Raw genomic sequence first — 26,496 nt, 5'->3', positions numbered from 1 at the left:
TTCTGGAGAGAGGACCAGGGGCTTTATCTTTTGAGGTTAAGCAAGTACAGATTTGCTTATATTTTATGATACACACAAAGCTTTCTAAAGATGCCTTTGTTTATATTTCACCAAAGAAAGAAAAAATGTCACTTGTCTATATCCAGGAACATTCCACCCCTCCGATAAGTTCCATGAGCCCTTGTTGCTCTCCCTGTCCTCCCACCTCTTAAGGACACCATGGCTGTGGTGACTCTAACAGTGATGGGCAACCTTTTGAGCTTGGTGTGTCAAACTTCGCCAAAAAACTGAGCATAACTCAGGTAGTGTGTCACTTTGAGGAAAAAACATTATTTCGCAAATGTTTCATCCTCAGGAGCAGCAAATGTTTCATCCTCGGCGTGCGGCCGCCTCAGCGGCCGCGTGTCATCAAAAATGGCTACGCGTGTCAGTGCTGACATGCGTGTCATAGGTTCGCCATCACTGCGAAGGTGGAAAACAGAAAATGGCTGGAGAAAAGATCAGTGTTGAGGAGGGAACCAAAGACAAATTGGACATTTAACAAACAGATTTAGAATAACAATTTTCAAGGGATTAGAACATTTTCATTCTCTCTTTAAAGGACAGTTTAAGGGGTTGGGGATAAGAATCTGGATCAGCTCTGAGGCTCAACACAGCCGACACACAAAGAGGGAGAGCTCTTGGGATCTGAGGACTTTTCCTGGGAAGGACTGATCCCTTTCTTTTGATAAAACCTGGAACAGAATCATTTTCACATGGTATCCTGGACAATAATATGGGGCTGAATGCTAACTACTAGGAAGTGGATCAAGTCAATACCCAAATGAAAGCATCACTAAGTCATGCTCCTTGAACAACCTCCCCACAGATATAGATTGGAGATGGAAAGATTAGATAAATACAGGGAGTTATGGGGCTATTACTCATCAAGAAATTGCATTTCTGCAATCTAGCCCAGAGATTTCAAGACAAGGCAGTGTCTAAAATATTTGGATCTTCAGTCAAATAATTTAGAGAGAACTATTACCTTTTAACACAGAAACTGGACATTGCGGGATATTTTACTATTGAGAGGCCAAAAGGAACAATTTTTTTATCCCCTTTCCAAGCAAATCGGAGTCTCAATGAGCTTCTATTGTTACCACAGCTCTCTCTTTTTTTTTTCAATTGCTCTTGAGAGTTCAGAATAGTTCACTATGGTGATTTTTGTGCAGATTAAAAAAAAAATATTCGAGGTAGTTACCCAGTGTAAATATTGTCGAGTTACTGGAATCTTGAATCTGTAGGGAGAGGTTTAAGATTCTGTGCTCTGATCCTCCATTTCTTCCTAACTCTGAGTCCCAGCTTGCTGTCCTATGCATTTATTTACTTATTTTTAAAAATATATTTTATTGATTTTTTTACAGAGAGGAAGGGAGAGGGATAGAGAGTTAGAAACATCGATCAGCTGCCTCCTGCACACCCCCTACTGGGGGTGTGCCCGCAACCAAGGTACATGCCCCTGACCAGAATCGAACCCGGGAACCTTCAGTCCGCAGGCTGATGCTCTATCCACTGAGCCAAACCGGTTTTGGCTGTCCTATGCATTTAGGTCCAAAGGCTTGAAGGAGGTTTTCTGGCTGCTATCTGGGGGTGAATATTCAAATACAGTAATAGAACAAGGAATTCCTGTGAAAGAAAAATGGAACTAGGAACATATGACTACTTGAGGAACAAAACGAAGGAATGCAGGTTCAGATATCATGGGGGTCATGGGGACCTGCTAATGGGTGAAAAGCTGTATATATTTCACCAGCAGAGAAACAAGGTGTTAGGATGTGTAGGGCCTTCCCTCTCTGTAAGCTTTTCTTCTTTATTAAATACTTTTATTGATTTCAGAGATGAAGGAAGAGAGAGAGAAACATCAATGATGAGAGAATCATTGATCGGCTGCCTCCTGCATGCACCACATTGGGGATTGAGTCCTGCAACCTGGGCATGTGCCCCCACTGAAAATTGAACGGAGATTTCCTGGTTCATAGGTTCATGCTTAATCACTGAGCCACGCTGGCCAGCCAGCCTTCTGTGAGCTTTTTATTCACCCCATATCACGCCACCACCCATGTTTCGCTAAGTGTCCATTGTAGGTTGGTCAGAAAGAATGTGAAGATTTTTGCTGTCTTCAAGAAGAAACCAATACTAATTAAAACGTTAACAGTTTAAATGGTGCATTAGAGAGAAGCAGGAGTGGGTGTGATCAGCATAAAATGGTTCAATTGTGAAACCGTGGTAGGTGGGGTGTAATGCAGCAACATGTTGCCCATACAGTGCAGAGGCCTTTGCTCTGTGCTTGTCCTCTGAAACGTTAATTGAGCCTGAGCTCTCAGCACAGCTCCCCTGATACAGCCCTGAACTTTGGATTCCCAGGACCCGCCCACCCTCTTCTGGGTCTCCAGCCCCTCCAAAAAGTTGGTGGGGAGGGGCGCAAGGCCCTGACCCTGGCGGTGGTGGGTTGTAGGGGCCATAAGTCAGGACCCATCAGTCTCACACATAAGAAGCAAACTGGCTGCTTGGTTTCCCTTCCCAGCACCCTTCTCCAGGAGGACACGGGTAATCTGCGCGGAAGCGGTGCGTGGGTGTAGAGGTTGAGGGCCAGACAGGGAGAGGAGAGCGCCAGGTGGGCAGGGCCTTACGAGCTGCGTGCGCACACTCCCTGCCTCCTCCAAGCATCTGAACTCACGTGCGCCCTCCTCTCCTTCTTGTGCACATACACAGGAACTCAACCAAACATGCCCATGGGCACATCCCAGCCTGCCTTTCTCAAGTACACATACACTCTGCGTGCACACAACCTGCACGTGTTCACACACCCAGTCTCCCTTCCTCCTCCAAGTGCGCATACCTGCAGGTGGGCACACCGGTCCCCCTCCTCCATGTGTGCACATAAACACCCGTGGCCACAAAATCAAACCTTTTTCTGCCCGTGTGCACACACTTCAGCAAGTACCCCCATGTGCACAGGCACACAGCTGGCCCCTTTCCTCTCTGTGCACTTACACATGCGCACACACAGACATCCTCCCGCTCTCATCCATGTGTGCATACTCATAGGTGCACATCCATGGCTCCTTTCCTACGTGTGCATACACTCTCATCCGTTTCCCATGTGCGCACAAGTGTATACACACGCTGCCCCCTGTGCGCACAAATGCACACGCAATCTGGGCCCCTGTCCTCCTTGTGCGCACAGGTGCACACATCCCCGGCCCCTGTCCTCCGTGTGCGCACACGTGCACACCCCACTGGCTCCTCACTCCCGCGCGCGCAACCCCGCATCCCGGCGCCAGTCCCTGGGTCTCCATCTCCGCTCCGCGCGCGCACACACACGCGCACGCGCAGCCCATCCCCCTCCGAGCCAAGCGCGGGCCGCCCGGCGGGAGGAGGAGGAGGAGGGCGCCGAAGGCGCGAAAACGCGCGCAGGCGCGCTGCGGGAGCCGGGCCGACGCCCACGTCACCGCGCCGCGCACGTCACGCCGCCCGACGCCCGCTCGGCAGGGTGAGCCCCGCGCCCGGCGCCTTGCAGGGCAGGACCCCGGGCCGGAGTGCGCGCCGGGACCGCCCGCGTGTCCGTGTCCGCGTGTCCGCGCCCGCGTGTCCGTTTCCGCGCCCTCGTGTCTGTCCCCGCGTGTCCGCGCGCTGACCGTCAGCCAGGTGCGGCGGGCAGGGGGCCGGAGAGGGCCGGGGTCCCGGGAGGGGCGCGGACACGCGGGGTGCCCACAGGTCCCCGTCCCCCTTCCCCGCCGCGTGTGCGCGCCTCTCCGGGTTCTCCCGCCTCCTGCCCCCAGTCCTGGGCGCCACCGTCGGGGGTTCCCAGGTGACCCGGCTGTGGGGTCGGGGGGTCCCGGGTCCCCGGCGGGGCCTGCAGGTGGCCTTCTGGCGGAGCAGCAGCGCCGGCGTCTGCACCCGGCGGGGATTGGGGTCGGCCCCGGCGCACAAGGTCTGGGGGTCCGGGGTGCGTGGGGGCGGCGCTGACCCCGACTTGGCCTGCTCGACTGCCGGTTCCGGCGCGCGGGAGACGCTCGCGGCGAGGCGGCCGCGGCCTAGTGACAGGCCGGAGGCCGGACCCCGGAAGCCCACCTGTCAGAGTTACCGGCCGGCCGAGTGGGCGAGGGGATCGAGCCAGCGGGACCCGGGCGCTCCTGGGGTGCGCTTTTGCGCAGGGCCAGAGGGGCTGCTTCCAAGCGTTGGCAAGGGGTCCCCAGCTGCGCCCTGGGTGCGCGGGCGCAGGCTGGGTCCCAGGCCCGACCGGGTGCCGTGCCGGAGTCTTTGTGTGGGCGTCGGGGAGGACGGGGGTCTGCAGGGAGCGGGACTGGGCATCCTGGTGTTGGCTGCGTTTTCGTTCATTTAGATGACTTTCAAAATCTCAGGTGTGGATTTTTTTTTTCCAGCTGCCCTTTGAGGATGGAGTGTGGGTTTAGAAAGGAAAGTGCCTTTTACCTGCAGAGGCAGTCTGGATGGTTGGTGATGGTACTGGGGAAAATGTTGATATTTTATTAACTTCTTTTCTCATTCTTACTCATTTCTGTTTTTCCTTCTTACCAGAAAAATCATTTTTCTTCTCTGGAGGGCGAACATTTATAGCATCGATTTCACGGATCTGGTAACATGGCAAAAGATGTAAGTATATTTGCTTGGTTTTACACACAGATATTTGCCTCCTTTCTTTGTAGTTTTCCCACTTTATTTAAGAATGACAACACAAGCTGCAGTGCTGTTTATTACCAGACTTAAAGCAAATAATACAGGATAAAAGTGAAAAAGATGAAATAACTCTAATAGCTTTTACAGAGATGTGTGTGATTTGCTTCTGCACCTGGGTTTTGCAGTCTTGGCACCAATGACAGATGTTGCAAGAAGCTAAAATGATATCATCTGACTTTTCCTTCATCTTTTCAGACTGTATTAACTTAGAATTTTGAATATCTTTGTTGAAGGCCACCCTGAATTCAGTGGGACCAGGGGGGACTGGTCGTGGGCAGAATGCCCCTGTGCACCTGCTTTGTGGAGAGTGCAGGAAGTTCATTCAGCTTTGATCAACAAAGTTCTCCTGCCATTTAAAACCCACCTTGTTTTGGCCACATTTTTTTTTTCTTTTTCTCAGAAAAATGGCATTTGGTGATTAATGAAATGTAGAACATTTGCTTTGTATTTGTCATGAAACAATAGAATGTATTGAATGATTTTTTTAAACTTCTTCCAAGAAATAGGCTGTAGGTCTGAAAACATAGTCTGTTTCAGCGGTTAGGTAGTTCTCACTACACTTTGTAATATAGTCAGTTAAAGTCACTGAAACCCCAGTTCTGTCCTTTAGTGTTTCTCAGAATGCATTGTCCTGTAAACATTAGTGAGAAGAGGCTGTTTGTGTATTTACTTATTTATTGCACAGAGGTGGAAATACAGCTCAGGTACACTACATCTACCTGAAACACAGCTAGAGGAAGTAAAAATGTGTCCATATCTGTGGGACCAATCATAGGCATTATGCCTTTTCATCACTTCAGAGGTTTTCATAGTCTCTGAGAAGTCTGACCGAGAGCGCCCCAGGCTCTCACCGACGGCTGGGCGTGCTCTCACGTTTGGCTCCTGTCTTCCAGCGCTGGGTTTGATTTGGTGGAGAGTGTGTATGAACCACACAGTTGCATCCTGTGCGCCATGTTTTAAGTTGAAGTCGTAACCCGTATATCATGTTAGCTTGACTTTTATCATCTCTAATTGCATTTGTCAATGTATTCCCCAGAGAGGCAAGATTGGTTAGCATGTGCCCAGGAGCAGGTTAATTAGGCACCTTGAAGAGGGTACTGCTGGACCCCAGTGCCTCTGTAAGAGTGCGTGCAATTCTGGGGTTGTGTGTCTCAGGGAACCCATTTTATCTGTGCTTTTTTATTAAAGACTAGAGGAGAGGGGAGACTCCTTGTGTGAGGGGCTGTCTTTGATGCCTTGTTGGCCTCCAGAGGATGTAAAGAAATAGTCACGGCCCCTGCCATCCGGGTGCAGGGAGAAAGGCTCCTAAACAGCCTTTTCTGACATTCACTCGCTTTTGGAGAAGCAGTCCTTGGGAAGTGCAGGGCAGCTGAGGGCCGCCTAATGGCTGGGTTGTGGGGTGGTTGCCTTGGAGCTGATGTTTGGTCATGGGCGCTGTGATGATAATGGGGTGTGTAGTCCAGCTTGAGAAACAACGTGGGGAGAAACAGAGGGGAAGTGGCCTTCCTTGTCCCGAGAGCTGGGTGATGTCAGGAGTGGCTGCAGCCAGGTTCCACGGGGGCTGGTGGACCAAGCTGGAAATGGAGATGGTGGCCAAGTAAGGGCATTTACTTTTCTTTGGCCTTTTCTCTGGTTAACCTTCCTTGTTTAAGTAGGGGAGTGGCCTTTGAGCTTGGAAAGATGACTTTGGCAGCTGTGTTGCGGGGGAAAGGAGAAGTAGTTCACTTAATGAAGCAATGGTATAAGATCTTAGGTATAAGATCAAAGCCCAAAATCCCAGGTGAGAGCCGAGCCTTTCGGGATGAAGGGGGTGGCTAGGACCCCAGGTTTGCAGAGCTCTGGGGGCTCCATGGGAGGCTGTTGGGGCCCAGGGAGACTGGAGGGGGCTGGAGTTAGGTTTTGGGGGTCACAGAGGAGAACAAACTTAGGAGACTCTTGAGGGGTCAGCCTGTCAGATTTTGGTGAGGAGGATGAGGAAAAAAATGGTGTGGCAGCTTCCTATGTCCAGTGGAGGTCCAGGGCGACCAGCAGGTTTTAGGGATGTAGCCAGGGAAATGGCTGGGCAGGAGTGAGCCCATTGACTGGACGTGAAGGGGTGGTGGGCGTGGGTAGGACAGGAGCCACCTTTGAGGGGGAGAGGAAGTGGGCTGGGCTGGCAGGGCCTGCAGAGGGGCAGCAGGTCAGGGGGCAGCATGACTGTCCTGACAGGTGAGCTGCACTACACTCGGCCCGTGGGGTGTTGTCTGGGCACGGACGACTGTTGCCGGTTAACCTGCTGAACAGTGTCTTTGGTCTAAGGGGCCTGATGCCAACTGGTCTTCTGGAAAGACTTGGAGCTTTTCACCTGTCCTGTTGTAGATGCACCTCAGATTAGACTTCTACAGGAGCCCGGTGCCCTGGTTCCCGTGCGTGTTTCATCTGCCTCAGTGCTTGGTGTGTGGGACAGAGGTGGAAACACCTGAAGTAATGGTAACCTGCGCTCCTTTGTTCATGCATCCAGTGTTGCCATTGGTTGGGTGCCCGTGTCCAACAGTGAGCTGCTCACGAAGCTTGCCGTTTGTGGGGTACAGCCGAGTGGCAGGCCAGGTGTTGGGGGCCTCTCAGGAAAGCAGTGCCGTTTTCACTGAAATCAGAGGATCTGGAAGAGCTAAGGTGGTGTGTGGGGATCGGGGAAGAGCATGGAAGTGGGGCTCCCATACTGTACTCTGGCACCAACTGTACACCTTATGTCTTCTGTTTCAAGAACACAAATTAAATACTTGTGTATTTTAAAAAAAGATATTTAGACAAAACACTGTAATTCCTTTGTTTAGAAAACCCCCACACATTTCCCAGAAATATAGGAGAATGAGTCTGATTCCTTGGTGATTAGTGGTTAACATTTCATTTCCAAAGTGTGTCTCTTCAGCAGGAGGTGTGCTAGGATGTGTGTTTAAAATGGCAGGAATGAGTGGGCTGCCGCTAGGCGTCCTCACGGTGAGTCCCTGTCTGTCCCCCTGCTTCTCTGGTTTTACTCTGGTCAGACGGAGGAGGGAGATGGTGCCTGGGGAGGTATGGTGAGAGGGTGGAAGCCCAGGCTGCTTGAGGACCCGAGATGCCCACTCCTGCCAGCCTCAGTGAAGTCAGCCGGCCTGGCCTGAGAAGCAAAGATGAGAGCAGGCCGCAGGTTACCAGAGCCTTCACTCTTGCCTTCAACATAAGCTTATTTGAATTAAGTTATTATGTGCTTGAGGTGAAGAATTCTGATGGTAAAGTTCAAATTCACTGTTCATACGCGGCGTGGAGGAGGAGGAGGCAGCAGAGGAGGAAAGTTGCAGCAGCATGGAAACACTCTGTAGAAGTTAAAAAGGCCCCGAGCGTGGTCACTCAAAATTGACCACTAGCAACAATTTTGGGGGGTAGGTCCAGAAATTTAATGTAAGAGAAATATTGGCTGCTATTGGTATTTGGGGCAAGAATTCCCTTGCTGAGGGGACTGGCCTACACAGTGACAGTGGTCCCTTCCCCAGGCCCGAGACACCTGAGGGCCTCTTCTCCTTGTATTTGCCAACATCCTGGTGGGGGTTCGTGCAGCCTGGGAAAGAATACTGATTGGTCATTAAACTTCTCTGGGGTCTTCCATCATTGCCTTCACAGGATCCCGTGGCCCTGTGTGTGTGTGTGTGTGTGTGTGTGTGTGTGTTTTGGGACTCGCTGGCCACATGCAGGCTGTCCCTTGTTCTCACACCTGAAGCCCAGGGACCATCCTTAGATGTGCATCTTGGATGTTTTTTCTCAATTCCTGTAGAGAGAATCATGGCAGGTCATGCTTTTCAGTCACTGGAACTGCGTGGACCTGTGTTCCCGCAGCCATGGGCCTGTTCTCCATCATGGGGTCTTATCACCCTGATAGGTGAAAAATGTAGTTTGTTGTTTATTGATTTATAAAATTAGGTGTCTGTGAATTTTATTTTGTGCCAGCCACAGCTCCCATGAGCACAGGTCATGATTGGGAAGGTTTGCCTTGTTGAGAATGCAATTACATTTTCAACACTGAGGAAAGCTTCTAAGGTAACAGTAAACTGTAAAGAAAATATAAATGTTATAATTGTTAGATCTTCGTTATTAAAGGTTGCAGTTGCGTGAAGTAGAAAGTGGAAGGCATCTGACATGACTGTGCATGTGTTGCCTGGGCTGCCCCCCTTCCCCACCATCTTTTTCCAATCTGTAGGTCCCCGTGAGCAGTTTGATGCTGTTAGTATTTGGAAAACTAGTTATAAGATAAAGGACCTGCATAGCGGCCATCGTTCTTTGAGAACTGGAGCTAGAAGGGGCAGTGGGTGAGGGAGTGTGGTTCAAGTACTTTCTCAAGGTCACAAGGCAGAGCCTGTGTCCCCAGCTTCCAGTTTCAGAAGTTCCTCATGGCCCCGGGAAGGAGGAGGAGAAGGAACAGTGTCACCTCCATCCCCACTGGAAAGATGGCATTCGCATCCTTGTCCAGTATCGTGAAGGTTTGTAAAGAGCAGGGAGCTAGGTAGTTGATTTTTTAAATTATAAGGGTGCTTTTGCCAAGAGATGTTGAGTGGCAGGTTCAGACTGTGGTGGGTATTCCTGGGCCCACCCCCCCATTGCAGGTGTGAGAGCAGAGCGACAGCCTGGTGTGCCCAGTGAGTCCTGACCCAGACCCCAGGCCGCTAGCCCTGAGCACTTGGCCAGAGGCCCTCCTGAGGGAGGAAGACAGCTGAGATGCCAGCATGATCTTGGGGTGGGGGCAGTGCTGGGTCAGCTCCTGGCCGGGAGGGTGGCCATGTAGGTTTTTAGTCACAGTCCATGGGCCTCAGTTTGTTTTTTTTTTTAAATATATTTTTATTGATTTCAGAGAAGCAGGGAGAGGTAGAGAGAGATAGAAACATCAATGATGAGAGAGAATCATTGATTGTCTGCCTCTTGCACGCTCCCTACTGGGGATGGAGCTCACAACCTGAGCATGTGCCCTTGACCGGAATCAAACCTGGGACCCTTCAGTCCACAGGCCGACTCTCTATCCACTGAGCCAAACCAGCTAGAGTGATGGGCCTCAGTTTTGAAAGCTGCTCTGTGAGTCCTCTTATGTTCCGGGGGGGAAAAAAAAATCCCTAAATTGTATTATTGAGAGCTGGAGACCAAAGAAAAAGGCATCCTATCTAAGCTTTAGAGGGATGCTATAATGAGGCCTGGTTTAATACCAATAGGAGACTAATGTGCTTATCTAAAAATACATGTCCTGAGTATCGTTTTACAGACCTAGACCTCGGTGATGAAATCCAGGGCTGAAGAAATAAACCTGGCATGGCAATAACCTGCTGTTTCCGCCAGTCTGATGCAGTGAGTTCTGGGAACGGACACTAATTCAGTCATTTAGTACCGCCTTTTCTTTTGCCTGCCCTCATAAAGAAACAACTTCACATTTGAGATTAAGAGGGTGGTACATTTAGCCCGAGTTACTCAGGTTTAAATAGAGAAGAAATCCATGATGGTGTGCTTGTTTTTGCAACAGGGTTTTCATGTTTCAGAGTTAATTTTTTTCTACGTGGAATGAAAATGGAGAACTCTGAGATGGTATTAAACAGCAGAAAGATAGAGCTTAATTAAAAGTGTTGCCCTGAAACATCTTGCTTTAAAAGAGGTATTATACAAACACCTGGTATAAAACTCAAAAGATAAAAGGGATATCTTTTCCCCTCATATAATCAGCTTTTTTTTTTTTAGCTTTGTCCTTCTGCTGTGTAAAAAAATTATCTTCAGAGTTGGTTGTGAAACAATTAGGAAATTCGCCTGTGATATTGATGCATAGCCTGACTTGCACTGTAACTCCTAGATGATGTCTTCCTCACATAATCGCCTTTTCAAAGAGCTCTTCTCTCTTGGTATTTAATAAATTATATTATTTTCCAGTTAGAACAATTAGAAAATTCTCATTTGTCATTGATACCTGGCTTCTCTTTGCCTGCATTTTCATACTATTTAGGAGGGGCTGGATTTCTAGGGAAGAGCGACCAGGGATGGGTCAGAGATGGCACATGGCCTGCATCTATCATGACCCTGTGGATCCTTGCTGAGGGCACCAGACCTCTGGGATGTATGTCATCTGGGATGTGGGGTGTTGGCCTTGTCTGAACTGCAGGTGGGACTGACCCCCAGGCACCTCCTAACTGAAATGATTACCATTATTAGGGTATCGCCACAAATAGTGTGGATGCTGTGTCTGCATGGCACCTGGCCTGGAAAGGAGTCGGCCGTCGGTAAATCCCTGCTGACTGCCTGCGACTCCTGCAGACCCGACTCTGCGTGAGGACTTGTATTTGGAGGCTGACTAGCTTTTCAGTTGTTGCAGTTTACGGGTGCTGTTCAGATCTACCACAGGCGACTTGGAACCTCCAGGATGAGGAGTTGTGTTTACCTCTTCTTGTCAGGGTCTGTTGTTTGAACTTGGGACCCTGTTCATCAAAATCAGTTTTTGCACGATCCAGTTTTGAAGGGAATGCTTGTTTGATGGGATGAATGAAACTGCTCTGCATCCTCAGGTTCTAAAATGCAGCATCTTTTAACACACACGCTTGAACTGTGCACCCTGGTGTCCCTTACATAACATCACATCCCAAAGGTCTAAGACAAGGAGACAGTGAATATCTCTGCTAGGCAAGAGCCAAGAAGGTAATTGCCTGTAAGTCAGAAAACCAGACAGTTTCCAGAGCTCGACGTCTCCACAGTCCCCCCCAGCTCAGCTCTGTCCTGTGCCTCCCCTGCCCAGGTAACAGGTGACAGGTGTGCTGGCCTCCTTCATGGTTCATTCTGCAGAGGAACTCGTCATTCCCAGGTTGTTCTGTGTGGCAGCTCAGCATAAACCGTGAGTTTTGTTTTTAATGAATGACAGTCCTGTGACACCAACAAGCTTTTCTGTCACAATCATTGGAATGCACATTTAGCAGAATTTCCATGAGTAAAGAGTTTGAAGTACTGAAAAAGTCCAAGTAATATTTCTTCTGTTTATAAAAGTAATGTTAATTGTACAAAACTTAGAGAGTTCCAGGAAAGTAAAAAGAAGAAAAAAATATCATCAGCCAGTATCTGAGATGAATTGTTGGTATTTTGTAGTATGTTCCTGTTGGATTTTTATTTAGTCATATATAATAAAGGCATGTTTTACAAAGATGTAAATGTACTGTATGTTCTATTTAATCTTCCTTTTCTCTTTAATGTATCGTCAGTATTTCCCCAAGTCAGTCACTTTTTTCAACCACGTTATTTTTAGCAGCTCTACGTTTATTTGACATGTCGGGAAATTATAGATGGTCAGTTCTTGAAAAAGTGAGTTAAAATGGGAAATGATAAAAATGATGCATACCTTTACACATCATTTTAAATTCAAACATGTGTATTCACTCCCTCCCCACTCCTTTGCCTATAGAGCAGTGGTTCTCAAGCTTTCTAATGCCGCAACCCTTTAATACAGTTCCTCATGACCATAAAATTATTTTCGTTGCGACTTCATAACTGTAATTTTGCTACTGTTATGAATCGTAATGTAAATATCTGTGTTTTCCGATGGTCTTAGGCTCTACAGCAGCGGTTCTCAACCTGTGGGTCGCGACCCACAGGTTGAGAACCCCTAGCAGGTTCGCCTAAGACCATTGGAAAACACAGATATTTACGTTACGATTCATAACTAGCAAAATTACAGTTATGAAGTAGCAACGAAAATAATTTTATGGTTGGGGGTCACCACAACATGAGGAACTGTATTAAAGGGTCGCGGCATTAGGAAGGTTGAGAACCACTGCTATAGAGTGAAAGTCCTTTCTAGGTGATGGGTCCACTGTTGCTGAATCTCTTGCATAAACCGTACTCATAATATCCAGTTCTGATTTCTGTAAAATGGATGGAGAACATAAAAGACATTTAAAGACACTGAACAACCTCCTAGATTGATTGCCATTTTCCCCAGACTTTTTTTCCCCTTTTTCCTGGATTTATTGGGATTATGCTGGTTAACAAAATTACACAGATTTCAGGTGCACAGTTCCACAACCCATCTGTATACTGTACTGAGTTCACCACTCCAAGTCAAGTCTCAGCGCATCACCATTGATTCCCCCTTTATCCTCCTCCATCTCCCTCTACCCCCGTCCCTTCAGCAATCACCACGCTGTTGTCCGTGCCCATGAGTTTTTTCTCTTTTTTGCTCAGTCTCCCCACCCAGCCCCACCTCCTGCCCCCCTCTACCTGAGAGCTGTCAATCTAGTCTGCTCTCTATAATCTGTTCTATTTTGCTTTTTAGATCATTTTATTCATTAGATTACAAATATGAGTGAAATCATATGATGTTAGCTTTCTCTGACTGGCTTATTTCACTTAGCATCATGTTCTCCAGGTCCATCCATGAACTGTGCACCTTGGTGTCCCCTTATATAACATCGCAAAGGGTAAGATTTCCTTTTTTATGGCTGAGTAGTATTCCATTGTGTAAATGGACCACAGCTGTTTTGTCCTGTCACCTACTGATGGACACCTGGGCTGCTTCCAAATCTTGGCTATTGTAAATAGTGCTGCAGTGAACATAGGGTGCATATAATCTTTCGAATTAGTGTTTTGGGTTTCTTCGGATATATTCCCAGAAGTGGAATTGCTGGGGCATAGGCAGCTTCATTTTTAATTAAAAATAAATATTTTTATTGGTTTCAGAAAGGAAGGGAGAGGGAGAGAGAGAAACATCCATGATGAGAATCATTGATCGGCTGCCTGCTACATGCCCTCTACTGGGGATTGAGGCTGCAACCCGGGCATGTGCCCTGACTTGGAATCGAACTGTCACCTCCTGGTTCATAGGCCGACGCTCAACCACTGAGCAACACCGGCTGGGCTCCATTTTTAATTTTTTGTGATAACTTCATACTGCTTTCCACAGTGGCTGTACCAATCTGCATTCCCACCAACAGTGCACAAGGGTTCCCTTTTCTCCACATTCTCGCCAACACTTACTTGTTTGCCCCAGGCTTTTAATAACGTACGAGGGGCATAAAGGGATTTTTAGAAATGAGCACACCTGAGTGTTGGATAGCACGCTGCTGAACTTTCTGGAGCACAGATGTGTGGGTTATCTGAGAGTCCTGAAAGCCATCAGCATCTTATAAGAGAGTAGAGAATATCAAGATATTTGACAAACCTTACTCCATGCTGATGTACCTTAATTCCTCAGTTCCCAATGTTGGGGATGCCAGTGTTTTCCGGTTAAATTTCACATTTGCCCAGATCCATGATGATATCTTAGGATAAAATTCTTGGAAGTGTAATTCTGTGTGGATGTTTATGGCCGTGCCTGGATAGGCATGAGTGTGCATGGATGGATGTGGGTGTGTGAGGACACGGGTGATGCAGCACATATATGCACTGTATCTTTGAGAGGTTATCAGATTACTTTCCAAAATTATTGTACCAGTTTTTACTTCCATCAGATTGTAGGTGAGAGCCCATTTTAACCTTCTCTTTTCAATATTGAATTTGATAATTTAAAAACCCACAAATTTGCTTCATTGGATAGGTGAAATATTAAATGGCATTTTGTTTTAGCTTGCATTTTTTTATTTAGAAGTTGAATATTTTCCTTTTAAAACAGTGTTTCACTGTGAATGGATGAACATACCCTCTGCTCATTTTCTTTATTCAGGTTTATTTCATGTTGATTTGCATCCACTCTTTATATATTAAGGATATTAAAGTTTTGTTCTTCATTTCACAGCAAAATGTTAACATTAGTTTGCTTTTGTCATATAGCGAGAGTCATAAGTATAAAATCACCTCAATATAAACCTTGGATTTTAACATTAAATACAGATAGTATTTAGGTAATTTTATTTTATTATTATTATTTTTTAATTTCTTTATTGATTAAGGTATCACATATTTGTCCTCATCCCCCCATTCCCATCCCACACCCCTCCCCACGCATGCCCCCACCCATGCCCCCACCCCCCTGTTGTCCTTAACCACTGGTTAGGCTCATATGCATGCACACAAGTCCTTTGGTTGATCTCTCCCCTTTACCCCCACTCTCCCCTACCCTCTCTCTGAGGCCCGACAGTCTAATCCATGCCTCCTTGTTTCTGGGTCTGTTCTTGTTCATCAGTCTATGTTCATTATTTCCCCTAGATGAGTGAGATCATGTGCTATTAGAAATACACTTATAAGAACCGAAAATGAGAAAAGCAATAATGGTTATGCTGACAGGCAAATGAATCAGTCTGTAGTGAGTTTCTTTTTGGGCCAACAGTTCTTTTGAGACCCAATTTCAATGTCAAACAGTTCCTTATGTGTACTGCAATGACATTTCAGTTCTGGATGGTGGACAAATGGTGGTAATGCAGGTCCGATTCTCTCTGGTTTGGTCCTGGGCAACCTGCAGTGACGCACAGCTGCTAACTGCTAGTATGGCAAGGCGACGTCGGCGTCTTCCATCTCTGGACTGCTTCTCTTCTGTCTTCATGGCTGGAGTAGTCCTGTCGATTCCTCTCTGTTGCTGGAATCCACATGATCTTGGAGTTGTTTTCTGAAAATATACAATCATATTCTCGACCAAAAGTTAATAAAGGAATATTTTCTATAAATTTGACTTGGGATCCTATTTCATTAACCCAAATGATTTTCCTCTGGCTTGTTTTGACACCTTGTGTGTTTTTCATGGGTGTCTTGCTTTTAGCCTTACAATTAATTTTCTAAAGTATTAATTTTCTAGATGTAATTTACTTACAGGATATTTTTCCTTACATGATATTCTTCTACTATCCCCCCTTTCTTGATTTAAATATTAGGAGGCTTTTGAGTATTTAGGTAATTTTAATGTTTTTCCTTCACTTGAGTGATTAGTATATATTTGTTCATCATTATTCAGTGTAATTATCGAGACTCTGAGGCCCGAGTTCACAGTAGTAGTAGTGTGCATTCTTGTAGCTTCTTGGGTAAATGATTACAGCACAGCATAAGTATAGCCCATCAGATCTTTTTATCTGTTGCATAATATCTTACTTCCTTTGTTTAAAAGCATTAATGATTTGGAGTACCTAGTATGGATCTTATTTTTCTGTTGTTTCATTTGCTTTTCAGAAAAATCAGGGTTTGAGTGAAAATATCTTATGCCACCTATAGTGATAGGTCCTAAATCCTGTTTTGCAGGGAAGGGAAGAGGGACAAGGAAGGAGAGATGTATGTGAGAGTTCAACCTCTAACTTTGTCTCATAGCTGAGTTTGGGGGTCAGTTATAAAGCCACACTTGTCTTTGACCTGGTGAACTTTTAGATTAATCCAGATAAAGACATTATTTATTTTTTGAGGTTATTATAACTTTAGCATTTCTTTTGAAAACCTGTTGTTTTTTAAATTTAGATACCTTGTTTGAAATGATGTGCAGCATAAAAGATAAAGGTTTGCCTTAACATTATCCAAATATGTAGCCTGTGAGTTAAGATGGCTATGGAATACTTGGGTGTTTCATTCTCCTTTTATGATGCCTTGAGGTGCCCCTCCCCGAACACACACAGACACACACACACACACACACACACACACACACACACACACACGCACGGCTTGGGTAGGAGGGAAGTCACAAAATGAAACAATCTCATGGGGTTTTGTAACTCTGGAGAAATCCTGTCTGTAGACGTAGGTGTTGCAGAGCATTTCCAGGCCGGAAGTGGGGACGGTAGAGACGCCTTCCTCCCACGGATGTAACCCCTTCTTTTTCCTAACAGACTGTAAAGTGGCTCCTATGGGAGCTGCACCACCGAGTCTGACTTTGGGGTGGAAAGGATAAGAGCCGGTTAGTGTGGAGGTGGGTCTCTGTGATGACTGTAGGCCTGACCTCTCGTGCAATGATGGTGGCCTTGTCCGCCCCACCTCATAGGCCTTTGTCTGAGGCAGGGGTCCTCAAACGTTTTAAACAGGGGGCCAGTTCACTGTCCCTCAGACCGTTGGAGGGCCGGACTATAGTTTAAAAAAAACTAGGAACAAATTCCTATGCACACTGCACATATCTTATTTTGAAGTAAAAAAACAAAACGGCAGAAACACCCGCATGTGGCCCGCGGGCCGTAGTTTGAGGACGCCTGCTGAGGTATGGGCAGGTGTGGACCATGGTCCTAGAAACCCTGCCTCCCCCTGGGAAGGGAAAGGGCCGATGGTGGCGGTGTACTGTGCTTGTCACAATTGCTCGTCCCCTGCCATCTACCCACCCGGACCCCGTGCAGCCTTCAGACCCTGGACCCTGCAGGCTTCGGGGGCCTTCCGTGGGAGTTGTGGAGGACCACTGGCCCTTGTTCAAACTCCCAGCCTTGGATGACTTTGTTTTTGTTGAAAAGAGAGTTAGGTTTGTTGTAAGAGGGAAAAAAGTATGCTGCAATAAATTTTCCAGTGGAGGAGTCAGGTTAGTGTGTTGTTACTTTTAAAATCAGCCAATAAAATCAGTATATTAGATGAGCAGACAATGTCTCTGCCTCCTGTTGTGTGACTCTCAGGAGAAACCCCAGGCCTCCGTGCCTAGTGCATGCGAAGCCGCAGGGTCGTGGGTGTTCTGGAAACTGTTTCTGCTCGAGGACCAAGGCAGTGGTTGCGAGTGCACCTACACTGCCTGGTTCTGAGTCCCAGCTCTGCCGCTTCCGGTGCTGTGACCTCAGGCAGAATCTTATCCAGGGCTTGGCGACTCGTCTATAAAATGAGGTAACAGGCATCCTTTTCTCTCAGGGAAGCAAAGATTAAAGGACCAAATGTACCACGTGCTCGGCCTGGCCCCGGCCACTCTCAGATGGGTTCTGAAGAAGAAAAACGTGAGGCTTGGAAGAAACTTGGAGTTCACCACAGGCCTGGGCCTCTGACACATGCTTCTTGGCCAGGAGTAGTTGGTCCAATCAGAGCTCTGGGGGTAGACCTCACTCCTAGTGTGATCGAGGGGGTCGGCTCCTTGTTAGGACCTGAACTCCGGAGTGAAGTAGGCAGGCCAGCAGAGGTGGGGTTCCGTGAGCCACAGGCTGCCAGAGACGAGGTGTGGGGGACCCACAGGCCATGAAGAGGACACTGGTTCACCACCGAGTGCTCGGGACCACGTGGCCTGTTTTGGCCCTGTTCCCTGCCTCTACTACGGTCTTTCTGTAGGCAGACTTCTGCCCATCCCACCTGCCGCTGCTGTGGCTAGGATTTTAGAGGAATCCTGTGGGCGATTTTAGAGGAATCCTGTGGGCGGTGGGCAGCAGGGACTCACCCTGGGGAATAGGGTTGGATGGGCAGCACCTATGGCTTCCCCTTTAGGGGCTGAGGCTAGGAGGAGGGCGGACATGGGGCAGTTAAACACAGTACAGGCTTTGTTTAAGAGAAGCACTCAGTGCATCGGCTCATTGGTTCAGACTTTGTCATAAAAAACAAGAAATAATAGGGAGCAACTTCCTGACAAATCGGATCCTAGCCTGCTGTTACGTGTCCCCATCAGGTCCTGGTGAACAGTCTCCACCATGCAGCAGGTGAGAGATCGCAGTAGGTGCTTTCCAGAGCAACCCAGTGCAAATCTGCCACAAACATCAGAAAGTGGGACATAAACAAATAGTTAAAAATGGTTTTGCAACCATGTTATGTTCTCTTCCAGGCAGTTTTACATTTGTGCCTGTTCTAGAATAGGTTTAATATTTTTCTGACCGAAAAGAAAGAGTTAAGATGCCTGAAGGAGGCAGATGATGGATTAGAAGAGCAGATGCTGTGGCTCAGTCTGCTTCTTTCTAGGAAGGATTGTAATTGGGGAGTGAGATACTGAATTCAGTGAGAAACAGAACTGCACAGCTTGGCATGGGCAGGCGGCAGTTCCTGCGCTGTGCATTTTGGAGTGGCATGGAAGATAATAGTTTAAGTGATTCAGCATTTGACTGACCTTCAGGTCCAGCTTGGACGGCAGGAGTGGGACGGAAATGCTAACTTATACCTCACTCTGAAGAGGTGGGCTGTGGTGGCGGAGGCAGGAGGCCGATGGAGGCCTACTGCAGAGGAACTGAAGAATCTTAGCACTGCAGAGCCGGAAGAGACTGGAGAGCTCCGAATCCAACTAAAGAAAAAGTAACAACGGAATTTAACCTGGGCTGTCCATTTGAGTCACAATTTTGCTTATCATGGAGGAGAAGAATAATTGTAACGTGTGCTCATTGCTGATGCCATGGCCCCTGGCAGAGAACTCAGGGTCTCACTTGAATTTCAGAAACCCTGGCAGTCTCAGCCCCCTGTTCCTGGCACCAAAAGCAAATCCCTTCCTTGCTCCTCGCCCCCCCCCCCCCCCCCCCCCCCCGGTCTGCCACACCTGTTCCTCTTCCTTTCCTCTGAGTCTGCTGGAGTTGGTCAATTTAACTCCTGCCTCTTCCTCTTCCCTTTGCTGATGGACCTGAGATTTTCTCCTGAGGACACGGGTTTCTTGTGGGGGAAGGATTGGTGCTTGCCTGGTCATTTTTTCTCCACACGGTTGCTTTTCTGCTCCCTGCGCAGGCCTGTGCCTCGGCCAGCTCTGTGGTCCTGGGCTCTGCTCCATTGTCTCGTGCTGTCATCTTGGTTACTTTTCCATGGATGCTCCGTGGGGTCCTGAGCTCTGGTGCATGGCTTTCTGCCTCCATCCTCATCTCCCTCATCATCCTTAGATCTTGTTATCCTTGCGACTGTATCTTTTGTTAGAAAATGACAATAGTTTTATGCTTTAATTACAAAAATACACTAAGTCCTCAATGTTGCCGATAGGTTCTGCAACTTTAAGTGAAATGGACGTATAATGAAACCAGTTTTACCATAGGCCAGTTGATCTACACAAGAGTTAAGTTTTTACGGCATCTCATCAATGTTATAACAAAATGACATTGAGTCAAATGTCATTATTCGAGCACCTGTTATATAGGGTTTATTTAGAAATTCAAATGGTATCAGAAAATCATAGTCCAGGGTGACTTTTATTACCTTTTGGTGATGATTTTGGGGACTAACTCCTTAGATGTGTGTGTGTTTAAATGTACACATGTACTATACAACTTCACATAAATGATCTCGCATTCTGTTCCCTACTATTTTATTCCACAAGTTGTCCTGGGCTTTTTCATGTGGGTAAATATAAACAGATAATTAAAAAACAAAACAAACAATCCCTGTCACCATCCTGTTACCACCTCATTTCACAGCCCTCTTGCCCGTCCATGCTTCTCAACCCCAGCCAGGTGATTGTGAAGCCAATGACAAACTTGATGTCATTTCATTAAATATTCTAGTATGTATCTCTTAAAGATAGAAGCTCTCACCGAAACCGGTTTGGCTCAGTGGATAGAGCGTCGGCCTGCGGACTCAAGGGTCCCAGGTTCGATTCCGGTCAGGGGCATGTACCTTGGTTGCGGGCACATCCCCAGTGGGGGGTGTGCAGGAGGCAGCTGATCGATGTTTCTCTCTCATCGATGTTTCTGACTCTCTGTCCCTCTCTCTTCCTCTCTGTAGAAAATCAATAAAATATATTTAAAAAAAAAAAAGATAGAAGCTCTTACACATACTCAAGACAACAATAATTCATTAGCATTGCCAGATAGCTAGTGTTTGCATTTCTCCATTTATCTCAAAATTTGTAAGCTTCATTTGCATCAAGATCTAACATGGTATTTTGTTTGGATGTGCCCTCGTTTATTTGAACCTACTGGTGGGCATTTAGGTTGTTTCCAGTAGCTTGCCTTTGTGGTAAGCAGAACTGTGGTAAATATCCTTGTGGGGTGGACTCTCACAATGGCATCTTCCAGGTGATGGTGCTGGCTAGAGGCATTGATTTTTCGCTTCCCTGTGCCCCCCTTCCCTGTCCTAGGAGTGCCCTGATCTTGCCACACAGATTTAAATATAGACATTTGTATTAATTTATTTTGTATTGTTTTCAGTAAGAGCCTTGATCTGAAGCTCCTGTTTGGCTATTGCCAGATACAGCATTCCTAGCTTTATTTTTTCCACTTTATTCTTTTATTCACTTGGAATCTATTTTTTATGTGATGAACCATACTGCTAACTCAGTTTTTTAAAAGATGTTTTTATTGATTTTTAGAGACAGAGAGGAAGGGTGTGAGATAGATAGAAACATCAATGAGAGAGAAACATCCATCGGCTGCCTCCTGCACACCCCCCTACTGGGTATCAAGCTGGCAAACCCGTGCATGTGCCCTTACCTAGAATGGAGCTGGCAACCTCTTGGTCCATGGGTTGATGCTCAACCACTGAGCCACACCAGCTGGGTTCTAACTCGGTGGTTTTTTTTTTGCATAGTGCTTCATATCTCATTGTTTTGTAATCTCACTATGATGTTCTTTCCGTAGCAAAGGCAAGCCCACAGCAGGTGGCTGACATCGGAAACAGGCCAGCACACGAACAGTTCAGGAGATAGCTGCGTCGTCTCCAGCACCTTACCACTCTCCTTTGTCGGTTCTGTAACAGTTACCCAACATGTAGCAACCTTGAGCTTCGACATTGTTACCCTGCGGTTTCTGTGGGTCAGGAGTCTGGCTATAGCTGCACTGGCCTCCCAGCTCAACACCCAAAGGTGTTTTACCCTGAGTGTTGGGGGGTGACCGTCCACTCACTTGCCTGGTTGTTTGCAGGATTCCGTCCCTTGAAGGTTCTTGGCTGGGGGTCACCCTCTGTTTCTGGGCACGTTGGCCCCTCCATGGGGCAAGTTCACATTATCAGAGGGACTGAGTGAGCCAGGGAGAGGGAGAGGCAAGAGACAGATAGACAGACAGACACACACACACACACACACACACACACACACACAAACACAAACACACCCTCTCTCTCTGACAAAGGGAAGAGAGAGAAGTCAGTAAGCCAGAAGTCTTGGTCTTTGAGATCTAACCTGGCCTTTGCAGATTAAGCCACCAGATGACCCTAAGCCAGTGGTTCCCAACGTGGGGCACATGCCCCACAGGGGGGCTATTTGATTTTTAAGGGGGGCAATTCGGGAATGAGTTATTAACAGTGAATTTTTTGCATTTCTTATGGTTCTAGGGGGCCTCGTATACAGTATATAAATATATAGTGACATTTATGCATTTCAGTTCTCTATTATATGTTTTGAAACTTGATTTGCTGTTTTTTCATATCCCTTCATATTATTATTATTTTTATAACAATTTCTTAGTGATTTCTTCCTCAGTACTTCAGCTGTCCTTTTGTTCTTTTATTTTCCTCTTGCATGGATGCCATGTTCTTTGGAAGCTTGTGTAGACCAAGTTAATGGCCTTTTTGGCTTCCTCCACGTGAATAGGAGTTCACTTTTTTTTAAAATATTTTATTGATTTTTTACAGAGAGGAAGGGAGAGGGATAGAGAGCTAGAAACATCGATGAGAGAGAAACATCGACCAGCTGCCTCCTGCACACCCCCTAACGGGGGACGTGCCCGCAACCAATGTACATGCCCTTGACCGGAATCGAACCTGGGACCTTTCAGTCCGCAGACCGACACTCTATCCACTGAGCCAAACCGGTTTCGGCAGGAGTTCACTTTTTGAATAATAAGAATTATGTGTCACAGAGGGGGCATCAGGATTGTAGAGATGCTTACGTGGGGCACGGCCAAAAAAGGGTTGGGAACCACGGCCCTAAGGCCCAAAATGCTGCCTGTGAGCCCCTTCCAGGGCCAGCCTCTCCTCTGGGCTCCTCGACCTCTTCAGTCTGGGCTTTGGGGTCCTTGCTGCCGTGGTTTTCTTTCCATACAAACATCCTGCTCTTAGAGGTCTTCTAGTCTAGTGGCAAGAGTAACTAATTAGTAACCTGGATAGTAAATTAGGAAGTGCACAGAATCAGGAAGTAGTAGGAAGCATGGGGGCTGCACCTGGAGGAGGGCGGTGAGAACAGGGTGCCAAGCGGGCACTTTTCTCCTGGGTAACGTCCAGCCCTGCTGGTCTCTCACCAGCAGCTGACTGTCCCTACCCTCTCACTTTCCACGTAAAGTAAGCAACCAGCTCAGACCACCTCCCTTTACCTCCTCGCCCTGAGCTGTGCCTTGTCTGGTAGTGAGGCTTTATCTCTCTGGCAGCCTTCTCAAGGGGTGTGGGCGGGCAGGCGGTCCTTGGTCTCAGGGTCTCTGTCTTGCTGAAGACGGTACATTATCCTAGGGCCGTGGTCAGCAAACTGCGGCTCGCGAGCCACATGCGGCTCTTTGGCCCCTTGAGTGTGGCTCTTCCACAAAATACCACGGCCTGGGCGAGTCTATTTTGAAGAAGTGGCGTTAGAAGAAGTTTAAGTTTAAAAAATTTGGCTCTCAAAAGTAATTTCAGTCGTTGTACTGTTGATATTTGGCTCTGTTGACTAATGAGTTTGCCGACCACTGTCCTAGGGCGATGAGAGGCAGTCATGGCTGAGTGTGTTTTAGAAAGAGGGAGGACAGGAAGAAGGAGACCAGTGAGGGGATTCAGAGTGTGGCTGGCGGTGGGGAGCTGGCCTGTGGGTTAGGTCTGTCCTCTGCTGGGCCACTTGTGAAGTGGTGTGGTCATTAGCACCCTTCTTGGGGCTGTCGCAGGTTAAATTGGTTTGCATTTCTAAAGCCTGGAACATGGTAAGCACAAGTAAGGTTCTAAATTAACTAAAATAATCGTATTCAATTTTTTAGTTTTCATTTTTAATTGGTTCAGCTTTTTCTAGCAGCATTATGTTTTGGTAATATGTTTTACTGTTATTGCCACTATTTTTTAAATCTTTGTTATTGCTACTGTTAATATTAGCTAATACAAGAATAATCAACTTTTATTTTCATTAAATATGAGCATAATAGGCTAATTATAGAAATTAAGAAAAACTACAGTTATGGCAAGTGAGTACCTTTGCTATTGGTTTGGATGTTAATATATTTAGCAGTTTGAGAGAGACACATCTATTGGTTGCCTCTCACATTCGCCCTAGCTGGGACCGGGGATTGAACCTGCAACCCAGGTATATACCCTTGACCAGGAATTGAAACCTGTGACCCTTTGTTGCATGAACCGATGCTCTAACCACTTAGAAACACTGGCCAGGGCGGCATCTTAAGTATAAGGATTTTGTAGGAAAATAAGTCCAATGCTCTTATCTTAAAATTAATTGCAATTTCAGTAATGCCTTTAAAAAAAAACAAAAAACAACCTGTTTTGATGCTTATAATCAAGTACCTGCAGGTCATAGCTCTGGGCTACAAAGTGTAAGGAAGAAATCCAATGGGTAACTGTAATATTTTTGTTAATTCAATGTCTGTGGTTGTGTGATTGAAGTTGAGTACTAACTGTAAACCTGTCGGAGTGACTTCATGTTGGAAAATCCCAAGGAAGGCTGTAATGGGATTCATTTCCTCATGCTGATAATTGTGTTCCCAATGATGAGGCATGTTGCATGGCCTTGGACTGTCCTACTGTCTGAAGAAAGAATGGAGATGAAACAGGTCAGGCCTCCTTCACTGCCCACATGCCTAACGCCCTGGAGTCCTGGGGTGCTGAGAGGAGACACTGAGCAGGCCGGAGTGCGGTCCAGGCGTGCGGGCTCCGTACCAAGGAGAGTGGCGACTCTGAGGCCACGGCGGGCTTGCCGCAGGACCTCATAAATCTTGCTCACACCAGCACTGTCATCAGTGGGCAGGTTTTTGAAGGCATTTCTGTCCACAGTGACAACTTTGCAGCTGGCCTGGACCCTTCCTGCTTTGAGCACCGGCAGACCAGCACCCCAGGGGCCCTCAGAACTTCCTTGGTCCTGGGCAGACCAGGATGACTGGTCACCTGTGTGTGGGTTTTTAAAGGTTTGCATGTCATGCTGTGATTCTTGTAGAAGCTGTGAGGGAGGTGTGGCTGGTGCTGCTGTCCCCGGTCTGCAGGGAGCGGAGCGGCAGTGGAGGCTGGGACTTCAGACTCACCCAGGCAGGGGAGCCAGTGGGGATGAAGCAGAGCAGATGTGGGGAGTGCACGGTCTTCTCTGCAGGGGACAGGCCAAGTATCAGGACTCAGTGGGTTGTCTTAAAGTTGACCACACATGAATCAAATCAATAGGGAGGTGTTTTTTTTTCTTTTCAGGAAAGATGACAGTAATTCCCTATTATACTTAGTTGATTCTTGTCACACTTCACCAGTGAGGTCTTTGTTAGGATTTTCAGTTGTCCTTTGGAGCTTATACTCCATGAAGGGGGCGGTGTTTTAGAGAAGCACCATTATGAAGGCTGAAGCTGTGATTCTGGGTAGGTTTTGGGTGATGACGCTGGACCTGAGTTAGTGTGTGTGGGTTTGCGAGAGACCCGCTTTTCTCCTGAATTCCACAGTGTCATCCGTGGTTCTAGTGCAGTGTTCTTAAAGGGCTGAGGCGGGGCTTTGCCCAGCGATGTTAGTGCTACAGGGTCTCCCCTGCACCAGCCGTTGTTGTCAAGGAGAGCAGCCCCGGAGGAGGTGTGCACCTTCAGATGGGTGGACACACACATGTCTGAAGACGCTGTCTGTTCCCACACATAGCCTGGAGCAAGCCGAGTGTGTGTCTGGTCGGGGTTGGTCTTCGAGTCCACAAATAATTTCTGTCACCTTCAGAGAGAGCAAACTAGAAGGAGTCTCTTGGTGGCTGAGATGAGGGGGTTGGGAGAGGCTTGGTTTCAGGTGTTATTTGGGAAAATCTGTTGTGCTGTATCTCTAGGCATTTAAGAGTAGGATGAACCCGTATCGGAACTGGTTTAGGTTAGTCGTATGTGGAAGCTAGTTGTATGTGGACCTGTCCTGTTCTGGTATTTCTCGCTATAATATCTTTAACTGCTCAGTTGTTGAAAACAATTCTGCTTTGCTCTAGCAACCTGCCACCTGGTTGACCAGATGCCACTGTAGTTCATACGTTCCCAAGGTTCTTGCTCCTTCCAGAAAGGACTTGTAAAGTGTTGTGTTTATCTAAGATCAGGAAACCTAAATAAATTATTTTGGTCATAACCTTTGGTCTTGACACTTTGCAGTCAGTCATATTACATAAAGACATTTGAACCCACACATTCCCTCTGGGGAGCACGACCACCATGCCATCCCTTTCCCCCTCTTCTTCCCCCACAGGCAGCATCTCCTAAACTCTAAGGGACCCTACAGACTTGCAAACAGGGGAGCAATGGGCAGCAGCAGCTCGTCCCAGCCTAGTCCTCTGATCCTGTCCCAAGGCCCTCTTTCCTCTGACTTCCCAGAGAGCTAAGGCAGCCCAGCCTAGGCTCCCCTGGTGCTTCTTCTATGCTAGGCCCGTCCTTGTTTCACTGTCCCCAGCTTTAATAAACGTTCCCTCATAGAAAAAACAAAAGAACCAAAGCTACATGTAGCTGTTAAGGTTTGCTTCAAAAGTACATTCAGTGACTTACCCGGGTCATGAAAAGAAGCACGTTTCATTTTTTTTTTGTTCTGTTTTGAGGCTCTGACCAACTCGAAGGCCCTTGTTCTGTTCTCGGGCTGAATCACCAGGTTGCTTTCAAGATCGTCAGATGAACTTTCACGTCCACCTGCAGTACGCCTTTGCCAGCCTTTAGACATTACCACTTAAAATACATGTGCCATTTCGTAAATAAAAACATTCCTTCATTACTGTCTCAGGGGCTAAGCTTTAAAGAGTAAAATCTTCAAATGACCTCTTTATGCTAATCAAGTAAGTAACTCATGGGCTAAGGCAGCCACATGTGGACCTGGGTGTTTCCCTCCGTGGCTTTCTGCAGTTCTTTGCAGAGTGGTGACCGTTTTGCCTTC

At 47.2% G+C, this 26,496-nt stretch overlaps 1 protein-coding gene across 3 annotated transcripts in view; it reads left to right on the top strand.

Annotated features, from left to right (window-relative positions):
* The first annotated feature begins 3,498 nt into the window (after positions 1 to 3,498).
* Positions 3,499 to 26,496, top strand: part of TFDP1 (transcription factor Dp-1) — a 48,322-nt gene continuing 25,324 nt past the window's right edge. Inside the window, exons 1-2 of one of the 3 annotated variants that reach the window (XM_079779304.1) lie at positions 3,499 to 3,690; positions 4,582 to 4,656. In XM_079779304.1, the coding sequence (XP_079635430.1) occupies positions 4,645 to 4,656 (12 nt within the window). In that variant the 5' untranslated portion in view covers positions 3,499 to 3,690; positions 4,582 to 4,644. Of the gene's footprint in view, positions 3,691 to 3,717; positions 3,854 to 4,581; positions 4,657 to 26,496 lie in introns of those variants that run through there. The other 2 variants (XM_079779305.1, XM_079779306.1) reach the window with 2 other exon arrangements.

Source organism: Cnephaeus nilssonii, assembly GCF_951640355.1.
Source record: "Cnephaeus nilssonii genome assembly, chromosome: 8".
Lineage (NCBI taxonomy): Eukaryota > Metazoa > Chordata > Mammalia > Chiroptera > Vespertilionidae > Cnephaeus > Cnephaeus nilssonii.
The sequence above is the reverse complement of the archived record's forward strand: the minus strand, read 5'-3'. Positions and strand labels throughout refer to the sequence as shown.